Genomic DNA, 14,427 nt, shown 5'->3' with positions numbered 1-14,427 from the left:
CTCAACGTATATATATTACATAGGAAGACTAATTAGGTAACTCCATATATCTAGAATATTACAATATTAACATAATATACTCTGTATATTCCTTATATACTATCGTAACAGTTACACAGGAACACTTAACACATCATTAGGAGTTTTCCTTGTTTCCAACCAAAACCATAAAGGGTCAACAATATTGTTTTTTTTTTATTTGACATACATTAAAAAATACAGAAGAAAAAGAAAAAGAAAAACAACTAGCTAATTAACCAACTGGCCTAACACCAAACGATGAAAAGAATTGCAGTCCTTCCTTTGCAGCCCGTTTAGCCAGATCATGAGCAGGTTGTACATCACATCGGTCCACCTTGTTAATCATGCAACTTCTGAAACCTATACCTATCTCGAGAATGGCATTCACTGTCCATGTGAGACGGATATCAGGCTTAACTTTTCCTTGTAAATAAGAGATCAAGGTAGCTGAGTCAGTATGAATTGCAATATCAGTTAATGAAGATGTCGTTGCCCATTGTAACGCTCGCAAACAGGCCATAGATTCCACATGTAAATCTGAATGGCCTAAACCATAGTCACTACCTCCTATAATACTTGTCCAAGCTGCTTATGGTTGTTGAAGAACCCCTCCTATACCAGCTCTTAATGTGACTTTGTTCCAAGCTCCGTCAATATATATAACTGTAACAAGCATATAACCGTTAACCCTACCTATATTTGCAAACTAAAACCCTGGTGGGTAGGTTGGTGTGTCCTCTGGAGGATGTAAAATTCTCAATTGTTCACTGTCTTTCTGCCTGTAGATTTTGTTCTGCTCCAAAGCTAACTTGAAATGGGTCTGAACCATTTGAATGTCTCCAGTATCCGAACTGAAAACTCTTGAATTTCGTGTTACCCATAATGCCCACAAGATCCCTATAAAAGTAACTATGTGATCACTTAATTTGCCATCCTCGCTAATAAAAAGGTGGATATAGTTGAGAATCCACTGTTGAAGGATAGATTCTCGTTAAAATTTGAGTTTATGCCTAGCATACAACTCCTCCATACATCTTGAGCCAATTTACAAAGGCGAAACAGGTGTTGTGCGTCTTCGCAAAAGTCACTACATAAGTCACAGGTTACATCTAAACTAATCCCTCTACGCTCCAAATTAGCTTTTACTGGAATCCCGTTAACCATTACCTTCCAAATAAAAATCTTCCACTTTGGAAGAATTTTAAGAGCCCATAACACCTTAAAAAAAGGTAGAAACCTATTCTGCCTTATTCCAAAATTAGAATCCTGGTATTTGAGACGGTCTTGTAAGAAGGCGTAACCCGTTTTAACTGTGAAATTTCCGTTTACATTTTTTGTCCAATATAACTGGTCTGGAACTGACCCTGATGGAAGCTCAATAGTCAAGATAGCATTTGCATCCACATTGACAAAGGAATTTCTAATTTGTGAAGCATTCCAACGGTTTTCAAAATCCTGAATAAAATGATTAACCCCCCACAACTGTGCATCTGCTAAACGAATATGGGAAGCAAAAACAGGTATCTTACCGTGAACCCAATTATACCTTCCAGCTATGACGTTGCTTCCATTTCCAATATTCCAAGCACACCCTTGTAGTAATGCATTTTCTGCTTGGTGAAGACTACGCATACCCCACGAAAACCTACCATGGCATCTGTTAGGCTTGCTGAAGGAAATATGTCCTTCACCCAAGGTGCATTAAGTCTAATATCAAGGTTCAGATTAATTGCGAACAATTAATTCAGTGAGATCAAGTGATCGGAACAGCTAGCTGGAGCAATGCTTCCGATCAGTGAGTTCTAATGAATATTAAGCTCACAGCTTACTCTTGACTGAACCTACAAGGTCACACCAATGACACGTAACAGATCACCTGATTAAATGAATCGGAAATTCATTTAATAACTTTTCGGGAATTAGTTGGAAAACGTATTATACGATACGACCTTGCATCGGAATCGTATATCGTATCGCGAATATTCGTAAGCTAGGTGAAACGAATAAATCTTATCGTACGACGGTGATTCGTCGTATACGAAACGATAAATAATATCTGGAACGATATTAAGTCGCGAATACGAAGAGCGGCCCACGAGCCGAGTGCGCGAGGCACTCGAGGCCCATGGGCGCTCGGCACGCAAGCAAGACAACAACACGGCAGCGCTGGCCCAAGGCCGAGCAAGCTGCGCGTGTGTGCGCGCGAGCCAAAGTAACGACACAGCAACAGCTGCGCGCGGCCCACGGCCCAGCACGTTGTGTGATCGTGTGTTGCGCGGGCTTGCTGGTCGGTCATGGCCCTTGTGGCTTGGCTGGTTAGCAAGGTTATGTTAATAACCTTCTAACCCAATTTTTCAACAACACAATTCACACATACTCAAACCCTAAAGACTCAGAGAACCTTAATTCTCTCTGTGCCTCCAAAGTGAGTTCTTCCCAAAAATAAACTATCTTGATCGATTGTCTAAGCTACGAGAATCAAGACGGATCTGATCGTGTCGGTGAACCAAGTAGAGGAACAACAAGTGGAGTTCTAAGTTCGTGTTCGTTGACAGATTATTGTGGAAAACACGCTTCAAATGTAAGTATGCTTAATATGTGCTTTATACATGCTTCCTGGCTTTGGAGATTGTTTCCGCACATGTTATTATGTTTAACTGTATTCCCCTACAGTGGTATCATGAGCCTTATGTATTCAAAGCATATTTTAGCATGTTTTATTTGTTTTTGCATCTTTCGAAATTTTGGAATTTTTTGTGAATTTTTCGGATTTATTGTGAATTTTTGGATGAATTGCGAAATAAGGTCTGATTTCAAAAAGATTCGCTTTTTCAACTTTTGAAACCCTAATCTGATTGAAAACGATTTTCTAAGATCAACTCATGCGAACGGAATCGTAAAAACAGGCTTCGAAGTGTCGTTTTTTGGGCGTTTTTGTTAATTTTTTAATAAAAATTTAAAGTGTCGGAAAGTAATTCAATTAAAAGGTCAAGCTTAACTACTCGGAATTTCTTGAAATTTTGACACGATGTCACTGGGTATATTATTGATCTATGGTAAAATATTTTTCCGATAAGTATAAACCCTAATTTTGATTTTCCCCAATTTGTAGAATTTAGAACCCTAATTGATTTTTTAAATAATTTTGGTCTGATAATTCGGTTAATTGGGAAAGGAAATATAATTTCATGGGTCAGTGGCTAATTTTAAAAATTATTGGATTAAAATTTTGAATGGTTTCGTTAATTTTAATCGCACTTAAACCTAATTATTAAAATCTGAAATTTAAATGTTAAAGAACGATTTAAAGTCTAGATTTTATTATTTAAAAGTTAAAATTTTTCAAGTTGATTCGTTCGTTCTTAAAAATTTGAATAATGTTAGCCTTGATTTAATATTTTACGAAATTGGATTGTCGTTAAAATTTTATTAAATCGGTAAAAATCGTTGTTTTTCGAAAATAAAATCGTAACTTTTTATGAAAAATAACATTAATGCAAGTTCGTGAAATTAATATTTTTTTTTAATTGAGTTGGTCCGTAGGCACGAACCAAAGGCTCGAACAAACGAGTATGGTGGACGTGTGGCTCGACGAGCCATGCGGGCTGATGTACGAGTGCCGAGCCGCAGCGACGGGGGTAGCAGCAAGCGAGCTGCGTGTCGCGCGCACGCTGGGCGAGGAAAGGGGCAAGCAAGGCACGCCTTGGCTTGCGAGTGCTGCGACGAAGCAAGGCACGTAGCCTGCGACGTCCAGCGCTGCGATGAGCACGACGAGCGCGCAGGGCAGCGACGAGCTGTGGGCACGCGCGCGCATTGGCTGCGGGGGATGCGAGCTTGCTCGTGTGCCTCGTAGGCCACACAAGGGCGCAATGGGCTGGGCGCAAGCCTAGCCCAACCATGCACTTGGACTTTTTCATTGAAATTGTTTAATTCGTTGGGCTTCGCATGTTTGCATTAATTTGGGCTAACAGGATTTTTAATTTAATATTTTATTTACTTGGGCCGGGCCGCGAGTTTTAATTTAATATTTCATATTTAATTATCCGGAATAATTATTGGTTTGAGTGGGAGCCACTAAATGAAATTAAAATGAAATAATTATTTTAATTATTTACGTAGGTCGCATTATTTTAATTAAATTCAATTTTAATTAGAATAAAGTCTAAGGATTAATAATTTGGAAATTGATTAATCTTTTAGGACGCGTTTATGTTAACGTGAATTTTAATTAATTCACGTAAATACTTGCATAATTATATGGGCCATTCGTTTTAGCATACGAATGGGTGAATGCATAGAATATATATATATATATATATATATATATATATATATATATATATATATATATATATATATATATATATATATATATATTATGTAGTGCATGTACTCCAAGTGACTAGTATGGCCATTTAGGATAGTTAAATACGGTCTGCGAACCGTTCTATCTTTGAATGTGAAGTTTTAAATATGGTCTGCGTACCATGGAAATTTTGATGTAATTTTATTATTTTCAAGTATTTCTAAGTTTAGAACTTTATGTTAGCATTTGAACGAAGATTCAAGACGATGCCAAGCTAACAAGGTGGTGATGAAGATTGGATGCTTCAAGACAAGATGTTTTGGGTCATACTAGTTCACCAAATATTTATGCATTTTGATATATATATATATATATATATATATATATATATATATATATATATATATATATATATATATATATATATATATATATATATATTATGCTTGAATGTATGTATGTATGTTTTGCATGAATAGGTTGTTTCGTATGACTCGATTAGATTAAGTTCACTAAATAATCGAACCAACATAGAAACAACTAGGTCCAAAGTAATATTGAGTTTAAAATTGCCTTCCAAATCAAGCACTTACAAAAATCTAGGGAGCTAAGATAGTTGGTTTCCGCCAAAGCGAGGTGCTATTTTAGTAGACTTAGGTGGTAAGGCGTCCCAAAGGAGCACGTTGATTGTGGTTTCAACTCAAACAACAATGGCATTATGTTGTGGCAATGGGACAAATTATGGTATTAATTTATTAATCAAGAGTAATTTGGAGATTACTAGCAATAGGTTTTGCTTACCTAGAATCTTAAACTACTTAAGACATGCCAAAGCTGCTTAAGGATTTAGGACTTTTGGGGTCTTGGAATCGTTTCATTCTTTTTGGACCATGTTTTGCTTTTTGCATGAATGAAATGTTTAATAGCTTTAATGATTGCATGTTAGCTTTTATTTCAAATTTATTAAATTTTATGAATGGTTATTTATTGCAAATTCTTTTCGATTGTAGTAATCAAAATGGCCGCAAACAATAACAACACTTTCAACCTGCGTTCAATTCTCGACAAAGAGAAGTTGAATGGCAACAATTTCCTCGACTGGCAAAGGAACTTGCAAATAGTTCTTATGCATGAGGAAAAGGAATATGTCCTTGAGGAAGAGTTACCGAAAGAGGCTGGGCCGGAGGTAACTCAAGCTGCCCTTAATCGTTGGATCCAGGCCAACAGGGATGTCAAATGTGTGATGCTTGCATCCATGAGTCCCGAACTTTAGAAAACGTTCATTAACACGGATGCTTACCAAATCATCTCGGAGTTGAAGAACATGTTTCAAGACCAAGCCAGAATCGAAAGATTCGAGACTCAGAGGTTGATCCTTGAGACTAAGCTCAAGAAAGGAGAACTAGCTCTTAAAATGATTGAACTCTTTGAGAACATGAGAGCTCTAGATTCTGACGTCTCAAATGAAATGGTTATTGACATCATTCTTCATTCGCTTCATAGTGGATATGATCAGTTCAAGTTGAATAACAACATGAATATCATGGAGAAAACTCTTACTGAGCTTCACGGTATGCTGAAAACCGCTGAAAAGACGCTCAGGCAAGAGAATAAGCACAATGTGCTTATGTTGCGTAAGGGCAAGAACTTCAAGAAATCAGGCAAGAATAAGGGCAAGAAGGGTAAGGGCAAGGCTACGCCCTCATCCAAGTCCAACGGCACCAGTTCTGGTAAACAGAAGAGGGTGACTCGTCCTCCTGCCGACTTTGAATGCTTCTACTACAAGAAGAAGGGGAATTGGAAAAGGGATTGCTTGAAGAGAAAGGAAGATGAGAAGAACGGGAACGTTGCTTCTACTTCAGGTATATATGTTATACATTGTAATCTAGCTAATTCTACTTCTTGGGTATTAGATACTGGTTGTGGCTCACACTTATGTTCCAATTCGCAGGGACTAAGGAGAAGTAGAAGGCTTGATAAAGGCGAGATGGATCTACGCGTGGGAAATGGAGCACGGATTGCTGCATTAGCCGTAGGATCTTATTTTATTTCTTTGCCTAGTGGTTTTGTTCTGGAACTAGAAAACTATTACTATGTTCCTAGTATCACCAGAAACATTATTCCCGTTTCAAGTTTGGATTCTAAAGGTTTTAGTTTTCAATTTAAAGACAATAGCTGTTCTTTTTCTTTAAATGGAATGTTTTATGGTTCAGCACAACAAGAAAATGGTCTATATGTGCTAGATACGAGCAAACACATTTATAACATAAATACCAAAAAGGCTAAAACTGGTGATTCGGATCTCACATTTCTGTGGCATTGTCGATTAGGCCATATAAACACAAAGCGCATGGAATTACTTCAACAGAAAGGAATTCTAGAATCATTCGACTTAGAGAAGATTGATCAATGTGAATCTTGTTTACTTGGCAAAATGACAAAGCAACCTTTCTCAAACGTGGGAGAAAGAGCAACCGAACTACTAGGGCTAATACATACGGACATATGTGGGTCTATGAGTACGAAAGCTAGAGGTGAGTTTAGCTATTTCATAACGTTTACGGACGATTTTAGTAGATATGGCTATATTTACTTAATGAAATACAAGTCTGAATCGTTTGAGAAATTCCGAGAATTTCAAAATGAAGTAGAGAATCAACATGGCAAGAAAATCAAATCTCTAAGATCGGATCGAGGAGGTGAATATCTTAGCCACGAGTTTGATGACCATCTAAGAGAATGCGGTATTCTTTCTGAATTGACTGCTCCGGGAACACCTCAATGGAATGGAGTATCGGAACGGAGAAACAGGACCTTACTCGATATGGTCAGGTCAATGATGGGTCAGGCCGAACACTAGTAGAAAAAACCCCTGTTGCAACCCCCTTGTTGCAGCGTACATGTATTAATACGCTTCAACAAGCAGTCGGTCAACGCGGGTTAAACCCTTTAAAGGGTTGTTGCAACGTACAAATTAATTGTTCCCTGCAAAAAAGTTTATTGCAGCGTACGTTGTAAAAGCCCCCTGCAATAGCCCGTTACTGTTGCAGCGTACATTATAAAAGCCCCCTGCAATAACACATTGTAAAAGTTTTTCGCTGCAACCCAACCAGGTTTAGCAGGTTAGTTCAATTTAGACCAAAATAATCTCAAAACTCTAGACCAAAAATTTCATACTCCCGCCTCCCGCGCTCAACTCCCTTCTTCTTCCCTCAGCTTTCCTGCGTCGCAATCAATGTAGCCTTCCTCGTCGGTGGTCCTCCTCTCCAGTCGCCAGTGGGTCCTCTTTTCTCGCCTCCTCGTCAGTCGCCCTAGGGCTGAACTTAGAATATTTTCAATCTGATCTTCTTCCCTCAGATCTCCTCTACGGACCGGCAAGCACCACACTCAGTGGCGGACGTGAGGGCATACCCAGACGACCACGCACACTTCTTTTTCTCTCTCCTCTCACCTATACCGGAAAAGAAAACCCTAGAAGTCATGGGGCTGTTCCCGTGTTTCAATTGCTCAATATTCTGACAAATTCGTTCCAAAGTTGGAGTTGGGGTTTCAGAAAATTGGAGTTGGGGTTCCCATCTGCTGCAAAAGAAATGCATTGATTGATTTTGAGGAAAGAACAAGCGCAAATGAGGTATAATCTTGTTTGATTTGTTAAATTTATGCAATTATTGAAAACTTTGTTGGATTTGTTGTTTAAATATTATGGTAAATGTGGTTTGTAATAAATTTAATTAGTTCATTTACTTATGCATATGGTTCATGTAGTTAATTTCTTTGTTTAATTGATTGATGAATCTGAATTTGAGTTTGAATCTGTATGAAATAATCTGGGGTTCAGAAAACTAGGGTTACGAACATAAAGCAGCTTGTTACGGTAGAATTTCAAATTGGAGCCTAAAATAAGATTAGGATAGCTGGTACAATTCGATATCTCATACAATCAATAATTTATAGGTTGCAAAATTATAAACTGGCTCGCAAGTTTGATGGTTTAGGATTCTCTTATGTTGAATTGGATGGAAATTCTATAGCTTGTGAAATTTCAAAGTATAATTGGATGGCTTCTCCGGCATTGTTCCTAGATATTCGACTTCTTTTGTTTTTCACTGATTTCACATTTCGGATAGTTTACTTGTTTAGGCTGGGAGTTCGGCTGCTCACTTCCGTTTTCTAAATAAGCTTTTATTCTTCACTTTGCAGCCTTATTATCTTCTGTAGTTGGGTAGTATTGGTGGCAGTCACATGAAACATAGCTTCCTTTTACAGTGAACAAAATTACTTTCTCACCCATATATGGTTTGGTTTGGTGTCGGGTCTGAGTTTATGCCTGTTTTGGCTGTTTCTGTGCGCTTATCTTAATTCATGTAGCCGCGATGAAAAAGAAATTATAATCATGCCGCTGGAAAGCAACAAGGGTGTATGTTAAGGCCTTTCATGATTTTCATGCTTTTTGTACAGCTTGTAACTCGCCTAGTTTTTTAGCAAGGCAGCACCGAAGCAGCTGAAAATGTAGCAGATATCATGTCTATTGATTTTGTTCAAGAAGTTATCTCAGCATGTGTACCTCATGTTTATCCTTTACGGTGTGGCCATGGTTGGGCTTGTCTTCCATTGGTTGCATCCAGTGCCAAGATTAGCCTTGCAAGTCATTTACCGACATCTTCTGCTAGAGGGACTTCTGCAAGTGATGCCAACAGTTCCTTGGCTTCAGCTGGTATTGCTCAGTACCATCTTCAGTTAGACATAATAAAGCATTTGGTCAAAATTTCACCAGTTAGAGTTGTACTAGCATGTATCTTCGGAGCAGTATATTATACAGTAGTAATGAGTCATCCATCCTCAGTCCCTTGAATGAAGAGCTGCTGCATTCACCTGATACTGACAGGATATTCTTTGAATTCGCTCTTGATCAGTCAGAGAGGTATGCAATGTTAAGTTGTTGTATACTTGTATATGTCACAATAACTGACACAGTTTGTTTAGGCTTAATAATTGACTGTTTTTGTTTGCAGATTTCGAACTTTGAACCGATAGATTCAGATGCAGACTAATCTTCACCGAGTTTCTGAGATTGCTGTAACACCCAAGGATACAGATGATGCTGGTGGGATACAGAACAACAGGAAATCATCTGTTAAACGATCTCGAGAGAATGAAATTGCGAACAACAGAGAATGATTTTGATTTTCGAATGGATCCAAGTGACGAAAAAGTGAAAATCTACATAAGTGAATTGCGAACAACGAAGGTTAGTTGTAATATTTTAATTTGGAGTTGTATACTTGTATTAGCGATTTTATGTTTTTAATTTGATAATTTTATTGCATTTTGATTTACAGAGAATATATATGGAAAATTAATATGGTGAAGAACCCTAATTCGCAATTTAATTGGTTACTGGATTTGGATTGATTTTGGACAAAATGGTCAGATTTGGATTCAGATTTTTTTTATTATGTTATTGTAATAACTTTTGATTCAATCTCTTAGATTTTCGTATAAATTTGTATGAAAAAGGAACAGTCTTCTAAGCTATTGATTGGTTTAATCTCTGCCATTGTTGTGATTATATGTTTGTTTTTCTGTCATATCTTAATGTCAATTGTTTGTTTGAAATCGGCATAAACAGATCCTAATGTTGTTAGATTGCGTAATCATTTGATAAACTAGCTCATTTTCTTCCGTGAGTGGTAGGTAGAAAAGTGTAGTTTGCTGATTTTTCCTTCCCTGCTACTTTTTTCTTATTAAATTCCAGAGGTTTAGGGTTTTTTATGCTCAAATTTCATGTATTTCTTGCACATTTGATAGTATTGCTTGACGATTAGTTTAAATTGGTTGGAGATTTGATCGATTTTTTGCAATTATGCTTTTGTATGAATCATTTCGATTGAAGTTTTCTTTTGTCTGAATTTGTTATATTCAAATTCAGAGAAAAGCATAATTGCAAAAATTCGATCAAATCTCAGGTTCTTACCAGATGAGCTTCTATTTGGATGTTGTATCTGTGTGGTGTACGCCTGGCACCGTTCTAATGTGAAAATGTTCTCAAGCTCATATCGTTAAATAGTTCTTGTTATTGCATGCTACTTGGTCGAATTCTGATTAAAATTGCATGACATTTTGGCACTTCTTTGGTTCCCATCAATGTAGTTTTCTTTTGATTGGCCCTCTTAAAAGATCAAAAAAGTAAACAAATATGATGGTAGTAAAATAGTGAAAAGGGTGAGAAAACCTCTTGCTGCTGTATGATGTGTAATCATTTACATGTCAATGTGTAATCATTTACATGTCAATTGATTGGCCCTCTTGCTACTTTGCTTGATATTTAATCGTACTGTCGTCTATCGGTTACAATCAGTTTCAACCTTCGTTATGCCGACTGCAATTCGGGTTTATTTTGTTTATCAACTTATATTGTGGAATATTATGTTGGATGGCTAGATGCACTCCAATACAAAATTGTAAAAGGGGTCTGCAATTCTGCATGCAAAATATAAGTTATATTTTGCAAAATGAGGCATTGAGGAATATGATATTAACCAGCAAGAGAAAGCCCATCAACTGGTAATGGTAATATGAGGCATTGAGGAATATGACAAATTCTTTATCTTAATATGTTCTCATCATCTCATCCCATCAACTGGTAATCATTTTTTTTATTTACATTTGACATCATTCGATGTTTCAGGTACGGAAGCAATTGAAAGATATTTTCGTTCAGATGGGGTGGGATCTCATTCTTCTCTCTTATTTTTTGCTGTGTTGTAATTCTTTATTTTCATCTAAGATTTTGCACCTCATCTTCATTGATTATTCTTGGCCCCTTATATTTGTCTTGGTTTGCGTGCAGCTTTGAAGAAATGCCTACAAACAGTTTTGCTGAAAGCAGGTATTTTTGTTCTTTCATTTGATAATCATGTCTACCTGTTCAACAATTTGACTAGCTAAAATACACAGACATACAGTTGGTGCCTTATAAAATTTAATATCCCAGTGCTTTTTTTTCCATGCAAATGTTATTCATGCAGTAATATGTGCTATTGTTAAAGAAGTAAAAATCTGTTTGACTTGCTGAATTTAAAGGAAGACTTTCAAATCCGCAATTTCTTTTTGTATATATTAGAGCTTAAATAACATTTTCGCTCCCAACTTTGAACTAAAGAACCTAAGGACTCATTTGATTCTTATTACATGGTTAATATGCATAGTTTGAACTATCTTAAACTAATTCCAATCTATTTATGCACATTAAAAGCTCATTAGATCGCTATATGTCATATTTAGAGCTTAAATGACATTTCCGCTCCCAACTCTGAACTAAAGAACCTAAGGACTAATTTTATTCTTATTAAATGATTAATATACATAGTATTAACTTTCTGAAACTCATTCCAATCTATTTATGCACATTTAAAGCTCATTAGATCTTTATAGGTCATATTTAGAGCTAAAATAACATTTACGCTCCCAACTTTGAACTAAAAAACCTAAGGACTCATTTGATTCTTATTAAATGATTAATGTGCATATTTTTAACTTTCTAAAACTCATTCCAATCTATGTATGCACATTTAAAGCTCATTGTTTCGTTATTGGTCATATTTAGAGCTAAAATGACATTTCTGCTCCCAACTTTGAACTAAAGAACCTAAGGACTCATTTGATTCTTATTAAATGATTAATATGCATAGTTTAACTTTCTAAAACTCATTCTAATCTGTGTATGCACATTTAAGGCTCATTGGGTCGTTATAGGTCATATTTAGAGCTAAAATGACATTTACGCTCCCAACTTTGAACTAAAGAACCTATGGACTCATTTGATTCTTATTACATGATTAATATGCATAGTTTTAACTTTCTTAAACTAATTCCAATCTATCTATGCACATTTAAGGCTCATTAGATGGCTAGAGGCCATATTTAGAGCTTAAATCACATTTCCGCTCCCAACTTTGAACTAAAGAACCTAATGACTCATTTGATTCTTATTACATGATTAATATGCATAGTTTTAACTATCTTAAACTAATTCTAATCTATTTATGCACATTTAAGGCTCATTAGATCGCTATAGGCCATATTTAGAGCTTAAATGACATTTCCTCTCCCAACTTTGAACTAAAGAACCTAAGGACAAATTTTATTCTTATTACATGATTAATATACATAGTATTAACTTTCTGAAACTCATTCCACTCTATTTATGCACATTTAAGGCTCATTAGATCTTTATTGGTCATATTTAGAGCTAAAATAACATTTACCCTCCCAACTTTAACTAAAAAACCAAAGGACTCATTTGATTCTTATTAAATGATTAATGTGCATATTTTTAACTTTCTAAAACTCATTCCAATCTATGTATGCACATTTAAAGCTCATTGGGTCATTATTGGTTATATTTAGAGCTAAAATGACATTTCCGCTCCCAACTTTGAACTAAAGAACCTATGGACTCATTTGATTCTTATTACATGATTAATATGCATAGTTTAACTTTCTAAAACTCATTCTAATCTGCGTATGCACATTTAAGGCTCATTGGGTCGTTATAGGTCATATTTAGAGCTAAAATGACATTTACGCTCCCAACTTTGAACTAAAGAACCTATGGACTCATTTGATTCTTATTACATGATTAATATGCATAGTTTTAACTTTCTTAAACTAATTCCAATCTATTTATGCACATTTAAGGCTCATTAGATCTCTATAGGTCATATTTAGAGCTAAAATGACATTTACGCTCCCAACTTTGAACTAAAGAACCTATGGACTCGTTTTATTCTTATTACATGATTAATATGCATAGTTTGAACTTTCTTAAACTCATTCCAATATATTTATGCACATTTAAGGCTCATTGGATCGTTATAGGTCATATTTGGGCTAAAATGACATTTTCCTTACTCTTGACTCGTATTCTAGACTATTAGGACATTGTCATTAGTTGCTTGAATGTTAAAATGTGATATTTAATTTGCATTTAATCTAATGCTTAATTGAATTTTTTGTTTTTGTAAAGGTCTATATTCTGAGGAATGCGCCTTATGCTAGTGAGGAAATTGATGTGGTTCGTGAGCAATGGGCTAAGTTTTTTACCAGCAAATATTTATTATTGGCCTGAGCGCGCTTGATCGAGTTGGTTTAGATGTTATAGAACAATCTTTTATATTAAAATGTATGCGTACGTTGAAATTGGAACATATATTTAAATGTACGTGCACTTTGGTTTCATGTATACAAAACAACAATTATTGTTTTTATATTTGTTAACAGGTTGGGATATTTTATTATTGTTGTGATAGGTTTTTATATTTGGTGCAAGGCACTCTAGGTATCCCTAAACAAAACTAAAATTTTCCCGCCAAAGGTTCTTTTTTGCAGCGTACATATATATGTGCACGCTGCAACAAGGGTGTAAAATTTGGCAAAATTTCAGACTTGTTACAGCGTACAAAGATGTACCTTACAACAGGTGGGGTCTTTTGCAGCGTACATGAATTTGTACGCTGCAACAAGTCAAGATTTTGGCCAAATTTTTGACACTTGTTGCAGCGTACATGTATATGTACGCTGCAAAAAAGTACTTTTCGCAGCGAACATTGTACGATGCAACAAGTCCAGACTTGTTGCAGGCCCCCCATTTGCAGCATACGATGTACGCTGCAACAGGGGTCTAAAAGCCCGCTGCAACAAGGGTTTTTTCTACTAGTGGAACTTCCTTTACAATTTTGGGGACATGCGTTGCAAACTGCAGCACTCACACTGAATCGTGCTCCGTCAAAAGCTGTTAAAAAGACTCCATACGAATTATGGAATGGGAAACTTCCAAAGTTGTCTTTTCTGAAGATTTGGGGTTGCGAGGCATATGTCAAGCGATTAATTTTGGACAAGCTCGAACCAAAATCTGACAAATGTTTCTTCGTTGGGTATCCAAAAGAAACAAAGGGGTATTATTTCTACAACAAGTCAGACAACAAGGTTTTCGTTGCTCGTGACAATGTCTTTTTGGAAAGAAATCATATTTCCAAATTGATAAGTGGGAGAATAATAGACCTCGAAGAGATTCGAGACGAACAACGAACTCAGAACTC

The 14,427-nt window shown here is 36.2% G+C and overlaps 1 protein-coding gene across 1 annotated transcript; it reads right to left on the bottom strand.

Annotated features, from left to right (window-relative positions):
* Window positions 1-727: 727 nt before the first annotated feature.
* On the bottom strand, window positions 728-1,653 carry LOC130463105 (uncharacterized). Its single transcript, XM_056832145.1, has 2 exons — window positions 1,041-1,653; window positions 728-918 (listed from the first exon to the last, which is right to left on the bottom strand). The coding sequence occupies exons 1-2, from the start codon at window positions 1,651-1,653 to the stop codon at window positions 728-730; spliced, it is 804 nt and encodes a 267-aa protein (XP_056688123.1).
* Window positions 1,654-14,427: the final 12,774 nt, after the last annotated feature.

This window comes from Spinacia oleracea, chromosome 6, assembly GCF_020520425.1.
Source record: "Spinacia oleracea cultivar Varoflay chromosome 6, BTI_SOV_V1, whole genome shotgun sequence".
NCBI classification, from domain to species: domain Eukaryota; kingdom Viridiplantae; phylum Streptophyta; class Magnoliopsida; order Caryophyllales; family Amaranthaceae; genus Spinacia; species Spinacia oleracea.
This window is presented reverse-complemented; position numbering and strand designations above follow the sequence as displayed.